General features: G+C 39.7%; 1 protein-coding gene across 4 annotated transcripts in view; it reads left to right on the forward strand.

The window, feature by feature from the left end:
* LOC125904188 (collagen alpha-1(XIV) chain-like) overlaps positions 1-20279 on the forward strand; it is a 332522-nt gene that overhangs the window by 15977 nt on the left and 296266 nt on the right. For all 4 annotated transcript variants that reach the window (XM_049601434.1, XM_049601435.1, XM_049601436.1 and 1 more), the window contains exon 5: positions 17138-17281. In XM_049601434.1, coding sequence (XP_049457391.1) covers positions 17138-17281 — 144 coding nt within the window. The remainder of the gene's footprint in view (positions 1-17137; positions 17282-20279) is intronic.

The raw sequence follows: 20279 nt of genomic DNA on the forward strand, positions 1-20279 counted from the left end.
AGTTATGCAGAGATGAGCACAGTAGCTGAACCTCTTCCCCTGAGGGAGAACAAATCAACTTTTTTTATGTGGGTTTCACCTGCATGCTGGTTCATAATTCACTCTGTAGAGAAAGAGACACGTAACCACACACAGCATCTGATATAACTGATACTGGGGCTGTTCAGGAGCCCACTGTGAAAACCTGTGGTTCATTGCAACAGACACATTTGGATTTATTGATGAAAGCTTCAACAAGTTTGCTTTCCACAAGTTATTTTAGGTAACTTGCCCATTGTGAATGGGCATAAAAGTTATTGTGTAAGGATTCCCTTCAAGTGTCATTTCAAGTGAGGCTGGGAGTAGATGAGTGAAGAGTGCTTCCCCAAGCTCGATTTCATGTCAGTCAATGAGGGTATGAGACTAAATATTAGAACCATCTCTCAGTATGAGCCGCTACAGTTTATTGAACACTATAATCTTCATGAAGGAAGGATTCATTTGGGGGTCTAGCCTGCATATGCTTTAGCCAGGTGTACGTAATAAACAGGTAAACTGACACCACAACTCCTGATAGGCTTGCACCAACACTGTCAGTCTCAACAGCAGTGCAGAAGGTCAAATGCATCACCTCACTGACTTCAGCCACATAGAAACTGATTTATGGTGGGCTGCTGTTCTCTTTGTCTGTGTTCTTCACAGCATAGACATTATATTGGATTTATTGCTCTTTTATTGACTGGAATCATACTTACATAATGAGGTATGAGGTATATATATGTGTTAGTTTGAAATCAGGCCAAGTTGTTAATATAACATCGAGTAAAAAAAACAGGTGCCCTGCAGATGTTTTTGCTGTTTATGGATGTGAGGTAAAGCTACATTCCAAGTCCTCATTGTGTATTATATTGTAATTATATTGTGAAGAGTTTATGAATTACATCATGTAACATCAGGGAAGCTGTTACTGAATGTTATGAAACAATAAGATAGATTATATTTTCCCAAGGTGGGAAAATTTTGCTTGAGCAATAGTAGATAGTAAATTTTATTTTGAATTACGACTTCAGCTTCCAACCATTATGAAAACAAGATAACCAAGATAAAAAATGTATTGTGATGCATTCCGTTTCACAACGATGCTCTCTTTTTGTCTTGCGTAAAAGATCCAGCGCATTTCTTACCTTTACAGTGGTGCCCTCAGTGTTGCCAGCTTGGAAACTCACTTTCTCACTAGATTTGATGACTTATCAGACCCTCTAGTGACTTTATTAAGAATAACCCTCTGCCACCATCACTGCTGCAGTTACAGCCCATTGAGCTCTTGTTAGGAGGCAGAGCTCTCAGGATTGCATTTTACAACGGCATCACCTGAAGGTGTGGATTAGTGGAACGAGACAAAAGCAGACTGGAAAGCGAGCCCTTCTCCCGGCATCAATCCAGCAGCCTAACAGTGCAGATCGGACCATGCCAAGGTTATAACTAGTGCTATAGAGTGTTGATTACTAGGGCTGCCGTCAACTAAGAATTTTCCAAGTCGACCAATAGTCATCATTTAGGGCCATTAGTCGACTAGTCGCCTATGGGGTGCCGTTTGTAAAGTGTCTCACGCTGAAAATAACATCAACATTTTGCCACATTTAGCTTCAAACAATGTTTAAAAAAGTATTGTGATTTTTTTAACGTCACCTTTTACCACATTTACAGCAATATTTGTTAACTTAAATAGTTAAATCTAAATATTAAATGTGGCACCTAAATGTTAAATGTTAAATCTAAATATTAAATCTAAATCTAAATCTAAATCTAAATGTTAAATCTAAATGCTAAATATAAATATAAATATAAATATTAAATCTAAATCTAAATCTAAATGTTAAATCTAAATGTTTTGGGTGAAACTAAATATTTAGCTAATATGCAAATTCACACTGCCGGTCACCGGAAGTACCAAAATAAAAGCTCGAGATGGTCAGACTGTTTATAGAATCAAATAACGAATTAAAACCAACTTATCGGGGGAAATGGACACTTGAACATACATTAGCGTGATAATAACTACCTAAAATAACAAGAAACGTGTTTGGAGAAATTTTATTTGATGTGTACTTTGAGCTGTTAGTGTCCCTTCTGAGGGAATCACCTTGTTGTTTACAAATACTTCCGGGTAGAAAACCAGCGGAGTTTAGCTACATATATATATGCACATCTCACGTTTTTCACGTCACTGTATCACCGTTTAGACTAATCTGATGTTGGTAAAGTCTGTAAACACAATGATTGAACAAACATTACTATCACGGTCTGAAATTAATAACATGGTTATCGTAGATTAGCGAGGCTAACTGTTAGCTGTTAGCCCCGTTAGCGGTGTCTGTAATGACTCACTAACTCTAAACGGTCCGTGAAGAAAATATTTTTTCCAGCGGATGTCTTAGTTACAACATGATTGAGCTAACTGGAGTAGTTTAATGTCGTATCCGACAATGGGAGACATTTAACAGATGACGTCCTGATAGCTTTGCTGCTGCTGCGGCCACTGGTGCTTTCTAGACATCGTGATTTCCCAAAACTGAATAAATACCACACATCGCAACACAAAACTGCTTTGCTAGCTCAATCATGTTGTAACTAAGACATCCGCTGGAAAAAAATATTTTTTTCACGGACCGTTTAAGAGTTAATGAGTCATTACAGACACCACTAACGGGGCTATCAGCTAACGGTTGTTAGCTTAGCTTAGGTTGTTAATCCCTCAGAAGGGACACTAACAACTCAAAGTACACGTCAAATAAAATTTCTCCAAACACGTTTCTTGTTATTTTAGGTAGTTATTATCACGCTAATGTATGTTCAAGTGTCCATTTCCCCCGATAAGTTGGTTTTAATTCGTTATTTGATTCTATAAACAGTCTGACCATATCGAGCTTTTATTTTGGTACTTCCGGTGACCGGCAGTGTGAATTTGCATATTAGGTAAATATTTAGTTTCACCCAAAACATTTAGATCTAACATTTAGATTTAGATTTAGATTTAATATTTAGATTTAACATTTATATTTATATTTATATTTAGCATTTAGATTTAACATTTAGATTTAGATTTAGATTTAATATTTAGATTTAACATTTAGATTTAGATTTAGATTTAGCATTTAGATTTAACATTTAACATTTAGGTGCCACATTTAATATTTAGATTTAACTATTTAATATATTTCTAATTTAACAAATATTGCTGTAAATGTGGTAAAAGGTGACGTTAAAAAAATCACAATACTTTTTTAAACATTGTTTGAAGCTAAATGTGGCAAAATGTTGATGTTATTTTCAGCGTGAGACACTTTACAAACGGCACCCCATAGTCGCCTGCATATTTAAGATATAAATTTAGTTATTAAACTATATATTTTGGGCGGGGCAGCACAATGGTTTGAGTTGAAGGCCTGTGAAAGAGTATCAGTATCAGTATCAGTAACATTGTTAACACTGTGCTACATTACAGAGAAATACAAAACCGTACTAATGAACCTTCATTAATATAGGCCTATATTTTATCTACAAGTGCACGTCACACACTGAGCGAGCCACCTGTTAATGATGCTGTCGGCAAAGCAGTAATGACTGTGCTAAGTGGCTAATGGGCATATAGCTACTTCGTGTTTCAGATGATACGTCGTGTTTGTAGTCGACGAATGAAGATGAGTTTACATATCACCTTGGATTCGTCCTTCACCTTCTCAAAATGATCCCACACTTTGGATTTCCTGCCCGACATGTTATTAACTAGCCTGTGGAATAACTGCAGGAACCAGCCCTGGAAATTAGGGGCCGTACACATGCAGCATCTTTAACTGCCTGGAAAACATGACGTCAGGTGCTGGGTGCTACTCCTGTGCCTTTTTTGTGCCACTTTTCAAGAGCGCTGCGACAGGTTTCGTCTTAGGTTATCAAGCATTGTATAGCCTATGAACCTGAAATCCTGAGAGCAGAGCTGATCTTCTTCCAGACGTTGTTTATAAGTGTGTAGGCCTATCGACTGTGAGACAGATGTAAAGCTCTGGGTAGCCCTGCACTAAAATGATCAACTTTTCTGTATTTATCAGACTGAATATTTACTGAAGAAAGGAAAGATATCTGTCGGCTGTGATTGGTTTGTAATGTGACTCCTGTCTGACTGCTAGGCATGGCCTCTTCCTGTGTCTGTCCTTTCAAATTAAAAGTCCCACATCGTCCAGTCATATAGGTTTTGATTTGTTTTTACATGGCACAGCTGCTCATTGAGTTTCATGTTTGTTTGTTTGTTTTTTTTCTGCAACTAAGCGACCAATGAAATCTGTCTGACTAATGACCTTTCTGGTTGACTGATGTTTGGTCGACTATGGGGCAGCCCTACTTCACGGTCTTTCAACATAGCGTCTCGATCACTAGGACGAAAGGGTCAAAATGTTTCTATGTATAACTGAGATGTTCAACATAAAGACAGATACCCAGGCCCCAACAGGTAGCAGCTGAGAGAGGGCTATGGATGCTATAAATGTTACTAGTGTGGGTGCATGATGTTTTACCACCAACTGTTGAACATAAAAATGCTCAGTGGGCTCTGACAAGCATTCATTAATGTACCTATTGTTTGTATTTTATTTTCATTTCTATAAAATTACTGGTGTGGTATGTGGTCTAACTTCACACTCAGTTTCACTTCACAGCACTGACAAATACACGGCAACTCTTCCTCTCACGATTTAGGTTAATTTTAGGTGTTACTCATTAGCATAAAGAAGTTAAAAATGGATACAGAGAGAAGAAACAGAGAAGATAAATCACAGATGATACACACAGCGTGTGTGTTTGTGCACGCAAAACTTGGAGAAAGGGTGTGTTGTTGTTATAAACCCAAGTTTTTATTGCAGTCAGAGAAAATAGATGCAAGGGCATGAGTCGCTGTAAAAATTTATTAGTGTTCTTCAGTATTTTAAAGTTATGATGAAATGTTTCAATGTTTTTTTTTCCTTCCTTCTTTAATTGCAGTGAGAAAAGGTGCAGCTGCATGTACTGCTGTAAAAACTGTCCTCTCTCCTGTTACTGTTATGACGGAAAGCTTCAAGAATTCATTTTGTTAAAGACTTGAGTTATAGCACAGTTAAAAAGATTCCCAAAGCTAGGTGTGAGGCCCAGTAGGGGTCCCTCAGTGGGTTTGTGGAGATTTCGTTAAATTTTACTTTTATTTCAGTTGTGAGACACCAGATACTCATGCAATTAAGAAAGATCATACTGTATAAGAAAGATGAGTTATAACTGTTCTGATAGGTTAACATATAGTACGAGTTGTACTTCACTGAGACAGGAAGGAATAATTTGTCCCAATTTTTTCAGCCTTGTCTGCAGTTGAAGTAACTTTTAAATTCCATAATATATCATAACTTATTTCTGATAATGATGTAATGAGCAAACATTTAGATACTAGCCACCACCATTGCCAGAAATTATAGTCAATGTGGAAGAAACACTGCCTCTTCAAAGAGGTCAATTTAAACAATACAAAGTCACTCATGAACTTGTGGGGCTGTATTCACAAACATGTTGAGAACACTTTCAGAGAGTTCCTAACTAGGGATAGGTACTGAAACCTGGTATTAAACAAGCCCTGGGGCTAAATTATCAAAGACCATAGTATTGATGAGCTTCAAAGTTATCGTGCAGACAGCGATATTTTAATATGTTCTGTCCGCAGTCTCTCATCCACCACTGCTAATATTATGTGTTACACAAAGACAACGTGTTAGTTCAGGGAATAGTTAATTGTTACAAATAAGCTAAAATGACAGATGTCTGTGTGTAGACTAACCGTTCAGCTTAGTTTGCCATTTACTCTGGGCAGATACTTTTAAACTAAGCTGCTGGCTGACACAAACAGCCCGTCCTCCCTCTACCAGTGCTAATGTTACTAGCATGCAGTGAATCACATCAGTAATCCAATCCAGTCCAATCCACTTTATTTATATAGCACATTTTAAAAACATAAAAGTTTATCAAAGTGCTGCTGCAATCAATCAATAAGGAGTATTTATAAGAGTAGCAGTATCGATAAAATCTTAACGATACCCATTTCTATTCCTAACTTAGGAGGGATTGAGGAAAATTCTCAGAGCAACTCTGAGCAAGGACGGGACAGAAACTTTTATCTTAGTGATGTGGTATGGTTGACCTGTTTTGAGGTGTGACACATTCTTTTAACAGATGTGACTGGTTGTCACAGACACGCCCTGTATTGAGCCTGCAAGGTGTGGACACCCGGTGGAAGTGAAATGATCTACATCACAATATGAGACTGTAAAAGTGTTGTCATTGTTTGATCACTGCTGCACTGTTGCATTTTTCCAGTTGCCAAATAAATTAGAGTTGTGATCACACTAAATTCTGGCGTTCTTGCTTGGGAGATCTGTGTATATCCCTAATGAGATCACCTGCAGGATCTCATCGGTAACATTTCATCATCTACTCTCATTCAGTAATTTGAGAATATTTCTCCCAAGACTTTGTCTCTCTGCCATTTTTTCCACTTCTTAAAAAACACTTAAGACTCCCAAAAGGGGGTCATCCCTATGTTTCCCGGGTTCTATGTTCCCCGCTCAACCAAAAAGGGTTCTATGTTTCCCGCTTAGTAAAAAAAAGGTTCTATGTTCCCCGCTTATCCAAAAAACCCGGGAAACATCTAACCTTTTTTGCAGGGTTAAGTGGGGAACATAGAACCCGGAAAACATAGATACGCTCCCCCTAGAAGCCCTCCTCCTTACTCGTTTCTTAGAAAATGTCATAATTCTGAGAATTGTCTTAGAGTGTTGGCATGAGGAGCAGCTCTTTGTACTAGGAAGCTTTATGAATACAGCCTCTGGTCCCTGAAGCTACACATCGACTTATTTCTAATATCCATGTATTGTGGGCGTGAGGGAAAAAATCGGTACTACATAATATGGTGATATTTTATGTGACGACATTGTATCGATAGCCTACATGCAGGGGCATAGCCATCATTTCAGAGGTGAGGGGGACAAATTGTTCAGAGGTCTACTGAGTGATTTATCATCCTCTCGCATTCAATTGCACCTCTCCTTAGCGGCTAAAGAACAAACATAACCACAAACAGCCACAGTACAGCACCAGGAGACCTACTTTAGTTCTTTAAAATTATATACTATCAAAATCTAACGTTTTAGCTGCCAAACTCTTTTTGAGTTGACACAGAATGACCCTCGAGCATCTACAGGCTAAGTAGCCAGATGATTAAGTGCCAAATACCTGCCTGGTTTCCCCCTGTCCCTCTTCTATCTATTGCAATAATATAGATAATAAATGTGCAAAGCAAAATTTTGAAGTAGAATTAGGAACAGTAGTGGTGACATAGCTGTGGAAATTAACCTCAAAGTCACTTTTTTGCTATAGTTATTTTTTCTTAGCCAGTTATAATCTCTCCTCACCTGTGAAGACCCTGCATGATCATCCTTGCTGGCCTCTGGTCCACTGTCTCCTCCCTGTCTCTGCAATTTCTATTGTGGCAATAACGATTAAAAAAAATATGTGGAAAGCAAAATTTTGAAGTAGAATTAGGGATAGTAGTGGTGACATAGCTGTGGAAATTGACCTCAAAGTCACTTTTATGCTATAGATATTTTTTCGTAGCCAGTTATAATCTCTCCTCACCTGTGAAGACCCTGTGTGGTCATCCTTGCTGGCCTCTGGTCCACTGTCTCCTCCCTGATCCTGCTCTTTCTATTGTGGCAATAAAGATTAAAAAGATATGTGCAAAACAATAGTGAGCACAAGTTCTGTGCAGAAATTAAGGAGGGGTGGGTTTATTCCTAGCATGAAACAAGCTAGCAAGCGATTTTACATAGGTAACAATAACATTAGTATTCTTGTTAACTAGCTTAACTTGATATATTGGCATCTATTAATTAGTCATCATTTAGCTAACATTATCTACATGCAACAGCATTACTCAACTTACACGGTTTGTTTGGAAGAAACTGTGCAAGGTGTTTTGCTTCTTGCTGGCTGGTTTGCTGAACATAGTAAACACAGAGCAGCACAGGTCTTGTCTGTGCAATTGATTCAGATCACAACATGCTGCCTGGCGCAGTCTACTCATGGTGCGTTTAAAGACGACTCTAAAAAACACGTTACCACATGTTAAAAATGAATTGAACAGTTGTAACGGCTGTAAAAAAAGTGCGGGAGACAGAGGGCTGTGTCTGCTACACCCATGGACGTCAAGTATTGATCTTTTATTATCATTAATGTTTGCAAATACACATTTTATTACAACATCGGGTACTAGATTAATAGATGGAATGGATATGATACATGTGATTTGCAAGCAGTGTCATATGAGAATAAAATACTCTGGAAATACTACGAACGTGAGTGCTCACCTCACACGCCACCATCCAGAGATAACATTAGCTATCACAAGCTAATGCTAAACCTGCTCTGCCAAAAAATCAACCAGCACTGGAAACACTTAGCTTGACAAAACTACCATCCAGCTGCGAGAGCGAAGAAAATAACACAGTCCATCACCTACTTCATGAGCAAAGATCTGTTTCCATACAGCATCCATACAGACTTTGTTACATGCTAAAAACACATGACCCAGGTATATGACTCCGCCCTGACATTTTCTCATTGACACAGCCATACCCAAGCTCTACAGGGAAATGAAGCATAAAGCTGGGGAATCTTTGAGTACATTAGGAGGGTGGCATTAACTTGTGATGCCTGGACTTTAAGGTCAGTGGATTCATTTGTGACTATAACGGCACATTATCTCACAGAGGACTGGAGACTGCTGTCTCACGTTATCCGAACTAGAGCAGTTCACCAAAGTCACACCGGAGCAAACACTGCAGACCTCCTGCAAAATGCAGCAGAAGAATGTAACAGACAACGTGTCTAATGTGGGTGATGCCATTCAGTTAGGAGGATACCTGCACATCAAGTGTTTTGCTCACACGCTTAATCTGGCCTCACAGAGAGTGTTAAATCTGCCCACAGTTCAGTTTGTGACAGGTTTTAAGACAGTGTCAGTCAGTCTGTCTGCTTTGCAATGTTTCTTCTTCTGCAATAAAAGTGATTATCGCAGTATATTGTATAGCAAAGCTCAGCATGTGACAATATCGCAATATTATCGTATCGTGACCTAAGTATTGTGATATCATATCATGAGTCCTCTGATGATTCCCACCCCAATGTATTGAATTTGTGAATGAATGTGAGCGAACAGGTTTTTGAAATCCATAAGGAATAAAAAGTTTATTATCTTTGGTTGCCTATCTCAATTTTTTTCTTTTAAAGATCAGTTTGTGGATTTCTTCTGTTTCGATGGTGTAATGCTTTATACTGTATAGCACATTACTGCCACCATCTGTCCTCATGCACTGGTGCCCTCAGCCTAGGCTAAAATTCAAAATTGTACCCCTCCTTTTACATGTGCATGAGTATTTACACATATTTTGGCAGAAGACCACATAGAAACAATAAAGAGATATGTATCACTGACCTCAGCATCACTAGTGGTCAAAAAACTACACAGAGTACCTTTAAGGAGGTATGGCTTTAAAAAAGATGTCTTAAGGGACATGTTTTAGGTACAACTTTGATCGGGTCTAAAAAGCCAGGCCCAAAGCTACATGAACCCGCCTAGTTTCTGTCCATGCCCAACCTGAGCCTGAAGCAGAGCAGCAGTAGCTTGTACCTTATTTTGTAATAAATATTTTAATATTAGGCATATTAAAACATTTTTTACAAGATAAGGTACACAGGCACAGGCTGCGCCCCTCGGTGTGACTCTGTCTTTGAGTTCGCACGGCGGTCCACACTATTGCAGCAGGCAGTTGATGGTCACAGTCCTCGGCTACATGTCATGCACATCTCTCCTGCTGCTGGGGAAGCAAAGGCAAACACTGCCAACCAAGTCGCCTTGTAGCCCTTCGCTCTCTCTTTCAGTTGGTTTCCCTCCCATCCAATGCGTCTCTTGCCATTTGTACACAAGAGCTGCCAGTTTTAAGCATCTCGTGTCCAGTGTAGTGGAGTTTGTGTACTGTATGTGAACAAATGACCCCCTAATTATAATGTTTTGTTAGTTTAAATCTAGTGTCATTAGTTGTAATGGGTTGATGGCAGCACAGCTTGTACATTATTCATGACATTACACAGACTATAAAAAACATGGGGGAATTGGCATGAACCCAATGTGAATCAAGCCCGAGGGGATTTTGTAAAATAACAGCCAGCCGGGTTCAGGCCCATTTGTGTTTGGGCAGAAAATCAAAGCTCTAGTTTCAGGTGTCTCAGCCCAGTGTTATCATCACTACTCACTACCACTGCCAAACTGTAAGTGAGATATGGAAGTTATGTTTGTTGGTCCTTAGCTCTCAGCCTTGAACTTGTTCAGTCGGTAGAACTGAACAGCAACTGTTGATTTCTGTGCTGTTGATTACTGGGTGCTTCGAGGTAGTTTATGGATATCCCAAAATGATATCAGGTGGGTAGGAAAAAAGGTAGAAACAATCTCAGTAGAAACATGCGCCCACACACTGAATATATGCTCCCAAAAAGATCATTTATTAGGTTCAATACTAATGTTTTGGCATCAGGTAATATTCAGCATGTGACCACAGTGGTCCACATGTGGACTGATTCAACCAGGCTGTAAACTTCGAGGGCGAGCCCATCAATTATGTCAATGAGCTCACATTAAATTATTAACAATATTTACAAGACAAAACTCAAATAAATAGCAGTGAATCACTGAGGTGTAATCTAATGCTTAACCTCCTGCAAGAAAGATCAACTCAGTAGTTAAGTTGCTAGTAAAAACAAATAATATAGGCCAGTAGACTTGTAAACTTGTTTCAACAGTTGAGATAGACAAGTTTAAACAAAGATACAAAGACCAATCACTGTTCATGTCTTCAGATTTCGTGAGTCACACCTGGGTTGATCAAGTGAAGTCCATGTGGAATATTTCCTGTTGAAGACGAATAATGTTGAAACGTTGTTAATGTACGTAAAAAAAAAAAAACATATTTTAAAGGGCATCTTTTTAGATCTTTTGAGACTGTGTCAGACTGGGAACCTAACACTTTGCCAGAGATAAACTCACCTACTTCATATTTTTATTTACCTCTACCCTGTTGGATGCACCAATTCATTCTAGCCTGAAGTTTGAAGGTGAAGTCAACCTCTGCCACTAGTGCTGCTGTCAGCCAGCGGCGGCGTAAACCTGTAGCTTTTGGTATGGGTTGGCCGTCTGTTTGATCAAAGTAATGGAGAAAATGTCAGATAAGATGCAGTAAGCACAGGCAGCCATCCCCTGACACCACAGGGGAGAGTCGAATGGATGGAGGGAATGACACAGGAATATAAAAAAAGGGAGATGCTAGAGGGCAGGATGAAGGATAGAGCAGGAGAGACATGGAGAGAGAGTAAATGGAAGGACGGATGTTGGGTATAGATAAATAAAAGGCAAAGCAGCAGGACAGTAAATCCAGAGAAAATCCGGTCATCTGCGGCTTCTGTCAAAAAGCAAAAACTTGTTGGTCTTTTCTGATTTCTAAGGTGTAGTTTGCTATGGTGTTCTGATACTGTATGCAGAGTTCCCTTTAACCATTGCAAACTTCTTTTGTCACATGATGTGAATGCTTTCCAGTTCAACAGTAACAAGAACTGTCGCCTCCCATGTGCTAGAAAACTTAAGTGCCTTTTTCATATTCTTTCAGATGTCCAAATCATTTTGACATTTTCACCAAAGCATGATGGCCTCATTTCTGAGACATGCCTACACAGCTCGCTTTGCAACATGTTGCCTTTGGGTAATGCTGCGTTTTGAAGAAAATGAGAAAAAAAAAATCTGATTTCAGAAAGTAACTGGAAGTGCATGGATGGCTGCGTGCCTTCTGGGCCAAGTGAGGGAGGTGAATGACGGGGACGATCATCTTCTCGCTGTAGGCCGCTGGTATCAGTGTACAGTAAGGGTAATGAAGGTGGAGAAGCAGTGACAGAGCAGTAGTTAATTTTCTTAAACAGCAGGGAGTTTTTGTGGAGCTCTGCTGGATGGTTTCATTCAGCATGTCTTTTCCTGGTTTAAGTCAGCACATGACTCAGACTCTGTAATATTTGAAACAGATACAGACAGATGCAACACATGCACATTATTGCTACTACTAGAGTGTGAAGACTAGTTGATTATGATGTAATGTAACTGCACAGTATCAATTTCTATTTGAAAGAAAATGCCTTAATTGTAGATTTTCTTTTGTCTTTTAGGCGTTTCAGGAACCAATTACTGCCATAAAAGGTGCATTAGCATATTTTCTGTGCTATCAGTTATTTTGCTGGAGCAGATGGTGGAAAGTTTTTTTAATCAATCATTTTTACATAAAGAAATTTGGCTTTGATAGCTGAGAATTTAAGAAGATTTATTGATCCCAACTGTTGTGCAGTAAAAGTAAAATAACAGAGCAGGAGGCAAAACGACAAATTGAATTTTATTACACAGAAAAAGCAAAGAGGGAATCAGAGCTTTCTTCATCACAAACTCTCAAACTCATTTGCATTTGCAACTCTGGTGATCTTGGACTTCCCAGTCGATATCTGTGGACATGATACACTCTCTCACAAAGCCAGGAAATAGAAACCTACGCTTCTCAGTCAATCTGTAAACTGCTGACTTCTGCCAAACCCTCTGCTGCTACAACAGCAAAGCACATTTGGCAGGATTAGATGTTCAACACATATATTATATTTGATTTTTATTTACACTCCTTATTACAGTTTTCTTCCTATTCCTGGTTTATATCTTTGTCCTTATTTGTGTTCCCTCTAGTCTCTGCTGCTGTGATAAGCTGTCGTCACCTCAGGCGTTAATAAAGTTAATCTTTCCTCTCCTCAGTTTGTGAAGCCAGAGGGCTTCGAAATGTTCGTTTTCTTTTCTTGTCAGTTTAAGTGATCATGTCACTTTCAAATATTACTCAAGATGTTTTTCTCATATTTGGAAATAGTTTAAAGCTATTGAGAGTGCAGAGAGGTGTGTAGTAGGTGTGTACACTTCATTTGTATATGATAGTCTGGTATGGTGGTTTGAGAGACAGTTCAATAACTGAAGTTCATTAAAAGGTTACTTAGGTTTTTAGACAGATTGTTACCATGACAATGTGGGTAGTATGTGTGACCATAGTAAACTTCCCTCCATCTTACCAGTGCTTAGATCTCCCTGCTCACCTCTCAGCAATTCTTTGCTAGATGACGAACGTAGTTATGCATAGATATCATCCGCCACCCATGCTTCCACCATGGACACTCTGATCGAACAGTAAAACGAGGCAGTGGTGATCAAATATAAACCGAGATTATGTCACTGCATTGCCTATTTCTCGCCTAAAATGTTCTTTAGAAACATATTTTATTGCTCTCTTTAGCTGCAATAGTGAGAGATTATGAACCAGAAGTTGGCCGGAAAAACAGAGATCAAACAGTAAAACTCAACAGAGCTTATCATGCTAGTACCGTGTCGAATCAGCTCTTGCGGTCAGAACTGCCTTAATTCTTGGTGTCATAGATTCAACAAGGTGCTGGAAACATTCCCTAGAGATTTTGGTCCATATTGACATGATAGCTTTATGCAGTTGCTGCAGATTTGTCGGCTGCACATCCATGATGTGAATCTCCTGTTCCACCACATCCCAAAGGTGCTCTATTGGACTGAGAACTGGTGACTGTGGAGGCCATTGGAGTACAGTGAACTCATTGTCATGTTCAAGAAACCAGTTTGAGATGATTTGAGCTGTGTGACATGGTGCGTTATCCTGCTGGAAGTAGCCATCAGAAGATGGGTACACTGTGGTCATTAAAGGATGGACACGGTCAGCAGCAATACTCAGGTAGGCTGTGGTGTTTAAACCATGCTCAGTTGGTACTAAGAGGCCCAAAGTGTGCCAAGAAAATATCCCCCACACCATTACACCACCACCAGCAGCCTGAACCGCTGATACAAGGCAGGATGGATCCATGCTTTCATGTTGTTAACGCCAAATTCTGCCCCTACCATCTGAATGTCCCAGCAGAAATCCAGACTCATCAGACCAGGCAACATTTTTCCAATCCTCTATTGTCTCTATTGGTGAGCCCCTGTGAACTGTAGCCTCAGTTTCCTGTTGTTAGCTGACAGGAGTGGCACCTGGTGTGGTCTTCTGCTGCTGTAGCCCATCTACTTCAAGGTTCGACGTGTTGTTGGTTCAGAGATGGTCTTCTGCATACCTTGGTTGTAACGAGTGGTTATTTGAGTTACTGCTGCCTTTCTCTCATCTGAACCAGTCTGGCCATTCTCCTCTGACCTCTGGCATCATCAAGGCATTTTCACCCAGAGAACTGCTGCTCACTGGATATTTTCTCTTTTTCAGACCATCCTCTGTAAACCCTAGAGATGGTTGTGTGTGAAAATCCCAGTAGATCAGCAGTTTCTGAAATACTCAGACCAGCCCGTTTGGCACCGACAACCATGCCACGTTCAAAGTCGCTTAAATCATCTTTCTTCCCCATTCTGATGCTCGGTTTGAACTTCAGCAGGTTGTCCTGACCATGCCTAAATGCCACATGATTGGCTGATAAGCTATTTGCATTAATGAGCAGTTGAATAGGTGCACCTAATAAAGTGGTTGGTGAGTTTAAACTAAGACTCTCTTTTTCTCTCTCTCCAGATGTTTTCAGAAACACCTTCTGGTAGTTGTACATTTTCTACCTCTTGGAGATACCGAATGCCACAGTCCTTTTCCCCTGTTTTCTCTGGTCATTTAGCACCAATTTCCAAAGCGTTTGCATCTTTCTACTGCATAGACAGCCCAGGTTTATTACAAGGGGTGAAATACTTCTTAATGGCATTCTCCATCAAAAGTGTCTTCATCAGCAGCCATTTGCTTTGCTGAAATGTCCTTGAATAAGACATTGAGCCCCAACTTGCTCACATACCTAAATTAACTTAAATACCAAAGACAGATTAAAGGACCCACATATAGCAGCATATAAATGCAGTTTATTCCGTTCCATAGTAGTATTAACTCATATAAGCAGTTTTTAACCACTGCCTCGTTGGCTAAAATCAATCTTTACCAAAAGAGCAGTTCACAGAACTGAGTTGCGAAAGCATTTGCAAGAGCCTTTTGGGGGTTTGTCGCAGTTCAATGAAGGTACAGCAGACGATGATTCATGCACCTGCAGATGCATGTCTGCCCTCAGTGTGAGTCAGAAGTCAAACTATCTTGTGCTCCAAAAAATACAGCATTCTAGGTTGTACCTGCATGCTTCTCTGTATGCCGAGAAATGGGATTTGGCACAAGCACATTTTGGATACGCCTGTGATGTGTGGAGTACGCTGAGTGCTCTGTAAGCTGGAAAGTGAATAACCAAAAAAAAAAAAAAAGATAGATTTTATGGTGATTCTTGGAAGGTTATAAATTGGTCTTATCTGAAATTCAGTATCATTGTTTGCCTTAAGTCATCATGTGCTTATGTTGTATTATCTTTGTACTGCGGATGGCCGCCCACCCATGACTTGCTTATGTTAACTTTAAATTGATGGGTTAGAATTGTTTTTGGTTCTTTGGTACAATGCGAGTTCTGCTTTGTAACCTAAAGTAATTGTTTCTGTCACCTTTTCTTGTTTTCTCAGAATTTTGAGTTTATGTTTATTTTAAAGCGATGATAAAGATGCTGTTTTCTTTTGTCTTGTCTTCCTCCTGTCATCCTTTTTTTGCCTTCCCTTCACTGTTTTCTTTTATTTTCCTTCCCATCCTGCTTCAGCTCTTATCAGTTGTCCATCACCTGTCCATAGTCTGCCTCTCTCCTTTTGTGTTGTATTGAGCTATGTGTTGCTGTTCCAGGCCAGCAGAGTTTAAGTGCATGCCAGGTGTTCAAGAAAACTACTTCCTAAAATACAAGTCCACAGTCCATTGTGTGGATGTCTCACAGATTTATATTTCCACATAACACAAGTTTGTAACATTTTACCTGCAGTGGGTACCTACAATGCTCATCTTCAGGTTCATGCTTGTATTTTGTGTTTCCATTAGAACATATCTACATGCTTTAGGTTCAAAAAACAGTTTATTTTCCTCACACTGTCTGTGCTGGAACATCTGTATTCACCCTCTGTCTGAAACATTTTGTTTTCACACCCCTTCCTAAAAAAGCCCAGTCTGCTCTGATGGTGTATTCAGGTTCTCCATATCTTGGAGTTTCTGCACCATCATTGCAGCTGAGGAATGACTTTAAATGCCAATTCACAGTTTACGTGCATCTCTTAGCATTCAGATGTCTTCACTCTTAGCATTTAGATTTTAGCATTCAGGATGTGTGTCCGCATGGTGTTTTTCTTTGGCAGAGTGGTGGCATGGCACTCGGAGCACTTCATCAAAAGTGTTCCCAGCGTTTTCTTTAATGGCACACTCCACATGGGTTTCTTGTTTCTATGATAATATCTCCACATTAATGTTAACTTGGTAGCAATCAGAGGGTTGACTACACAGTTAACAGCAACCTTTTAATGTGTAAGCTGGTAAAACCACAACACTCGCTACCCTCCCACAGATGGGCTTTTCTGTCTTCGCTGTGGAAGTTGACGACTGACTCACTGCTCGGGATAGATAGTAGCTAAAGGTGAAACAGTGCCTTTCTTAAACGTTCAGAGACTTTCAACTACCAGCTTTCGGCGTGGGAACTAAAAAAACCAAAGCAATCTCAAAATATACACTAGGCAGTCTAGGTGGCCGCATGCAGCCGCATATGCTCTCTCTTCAATGGGAACAACTGAAAAACAGACACTGGCACTCAGAAAAAACATGCTAAGTGGACACAGGTCTGTAGTATTCACATGTTGTTCTCAAGTAAATGAGACAGAACAGAGCCTCAGACTGACAGAAATAAAGATATGGGTTTGTTTTACAGTCCTCACTGTTTGCATGTTCTCCCCATTAAAGCGATGATAAAATTAATCCTAGAAATTATTCCATTGTGTGGCCAGGATTCAAATAAGAAACAGTTTCTCCTTTTCAATCTTCAGACTTGAGCTGCTGAGTGTTTTTGTTCTTCTCTTACTCTGGAACAGGTGGAGGGCAGAAGGAGGTTCAGGTATCGAAGCAGGATGCAAAGCTGCTCATCGAGGACTTTGACCCCTCTAAAGAATACAACTTTAAGATAATTGCTGTCAGTGGGGGACAGCAGAGCAAACCTCTTCAGGCCAAACATGAAGGTAAGAGACTTTCTCTGACTGACTCTGAAGGCTGACACAAGCGGTGTTAGATTGATGCTGTCAGAAATAAATCACACATGACATAAAAGTGCTGCTGAACTGATCACTATGGGACATCAAGCTGCGCTTCAGGCTCCAATCAGTGATGTCACAGTTGGTGTTTTCCATTAGCTATGATTGGCAGAATACCTGCTGTGACATCACTGATTGGGGTGTGGCCACCAGAGCAATAGGCTTGAAAGTTTGAACCTGTGGAGATCAACACAGCAGCAGTGGGTGATTCAGTGTCTCTGTGTTGTGCCTTAATTAATGCTGCTGACCTCCATTGTTTAGTGATGCCTCCGCTGTTTATTTGGCTAATGTATGTGTGTTTGGTGGAAGATGGAGTGCAAGTTGAGCAAAGCAGGAAAGAATTCAAACAGCATCACAAACAACAGCACGCCTCAGCTCACTGCTGTGGTTGTGAATGCAAAAATATGCGCGGTGAGTTGTTTACTTTGTGTCAGTTGCTGACATTCAGCAACCTGCAGATATTTACTTGTCATACTGTGCATCAAGAAAAAAATAAATACTACACAAAGACCTTTTAAACAGTATTTTTAATGCAGAAATCCACAGGAGTGTTGCCTTCATGTATCACATCAGGGTGGAAAAGCCCTTTGACTCAGCATTTTTTCAGGATCATGCTGCTCTTCAAAACTGAAGAAATGGCATAAAATCACTGCTTTTTCACTTGCATGATCTCCTGCGCTGTAAAGTGTTAATGAAAAACAATGTGGGCCCCTTTTAAATTATCTACTGCACATGCTCTAAAGGGCATGTCCAACTTCACTTTTGCTTGTTAAACGGCACGTTATCTGGGCCCAAGGAAAGGCGCAAGGAGCAAAGGGGTTGTATTCTGTTCCTTAATTAATCATAGGTGTGTTCTTCATGTAACATTAAGTAAACAAATTGAAGTGTCATCTCTAGGGCTGCCCCCAACTAAGAATTTTTCTAGTCGACTAAAAATCATCATTTAGGGCCATTAGTAGACTAGTTGCCCGCATGTTTGCGATATTAATTTAGATATTAAATTTTATATTTTGTGTGGGGCAACACAATGGTTTGAGTTGAAGGTGTGAGAAAGAATAGTATCAGTAACATTGTGAACACTGTGCTACATTACAGAGAAATACAAAACCGCACTAAAGAACCTGCATTAATATAGTTCTATATTTTATCTACACGTGCACGTCACACACTGAGCGAGCCGCCTGTTAATGATGTTGTCTGCAAAGCAGTAATGACTGTGCTAAGGGGCTAATGGGCATGTAGCTACTTTCATGCATTGAGGTTGCTAAGCAACCTTAACAGGCATTGTATAGCCAATATACCTGAAATCCTGAGGGCAGAGCTGTACATGCATTGTAAACCTGCCTGTGTAAGCACATCTTTCTGTCTGAATAATACTGTTTACATAGCAGGAAATGCTGCACTATTCTAACTTTAGAGCAGGTTTTTGATAGTCAAGGCGCAATCACTTTCTGCTGCCTCAAATTGCAACACGCCAACAAGGCGCCCCTACCACACCTCATTTTAAGACCTACATGCCCATGGGTGCACAGATGGGCACAAGTACATTTGCTACGCACACAGAGTGGGTGCTGGCCGTGAAAATGACAACTGTGTTTGTCTAAAAAGAACAGTGACAGTGGCGCTGTGCTGTACGTTGCTTTGTGTCAGGTGTGAGATCAGGCCCTGTGAAACTGAACCCTGGCAGTAAAGCCAACTGAATACCAGATCTTAATGGTGGGGTTCACTTGAGTGATTGATGGATCATAAAAAACAAATATTAAAGTGCAGGCGGTTTGGCCAAAATGAAATAAAATAATGAGAAGGTATTAAAAAAAAAGCATCAGTGTTGACTCACTGAGATCCTCAGGCTGATTGGGAGCTATAGTTGAATCACACTGTGCCTAATTGATCAAAGTAAGGAAGGTTTTGATGTTGTTTTTCAGTTGTTGCCATTTGGCCCGTTTCTTACATAAAAGCTTAAATACACTCATATTTTCTAATTTGTTGTTGAGTTTATTGTTATCTGTTCTGATTGATTCTATTCTTGGAATATCAGAAATATTTGGTTTTGCTTTTTTCTCCTCTCTTAAATAATTAATATGCACATAACTGCTTTTTGGTCTGTTCTGTTGCGTTTTGTGTTTTACTGGCAGATTTGTTGATGAAATGGAGTGATATGCATCATGGCCCTCATTTATGAAACAAATGCACGACATAAAACTGAGGCTACAATCGCACGTCCGGTCTTAACTTGTGTATGCAAGTTAGAGTCAGCATGGTCTGGCGATTTAGCATAGTAAATCTGGCTAAGTTGGAGAGTTGGAGAATTGTTATTAAAGTATATTCTAACTGACATCTAAGTATTTGCAGCTACATATTGATCCCTAAAAAAATGTATAGCCACCACATGGATGTATGTTATCAGAGCTTGCAGTGACCCGGCTGTGTGGGACTGGCTCCAAGCTGACGAAAGGATAAATACCACTGGTGCCTGGCTCTTTTTTTTTTTTTTAAACTTTGACAAAGCAAAGCAATTTTAGATGAATTATCATTAGGCTAAAATATAATTTAAAAGAAATAAAGACTTTATCAGTGTAGATATTTCGATACTAGTAGTCTGTTCATTATTACATTGTTACTGGTGTCCAGCTTGGACACTGTGGTGCGTCTGTGTGTCCTCTGCCACTTGTTATGCCTGAAATGGAAGCAGACCCATTACGCCACATGTGTCTTGAAGCTTTTATATGAATAGATTATCATAACAGTATCAGTACTATTTAATAGATAGGCTAGGGGTGGGAATCACCAGACAATACGATATTATCACGATACTTCAGTCACAATACAGTATATTATGATTTATTACCATTTTTCAACTAGGGCTGCCCCAGACTAATGATTTTCCCAGTTGATCAGTAGTCCTCATTTAGGGCCATTATTTGAC

Source organism: Epinephelus fuscoguttatus, linkage group LG17 (assembly GCF_011397635.1).
Source record: "Epinephelus fuscoguttatus linkage group LG17, E.fuscoguttatus.final_Chr_v1".
Taxonomy (NCBI): Eukaryota; Metazoa; Chordata; class Actinopteri; order Perciformes; family Serranidae; genus Epinephelus; species Epinephelus fuscoguttatus.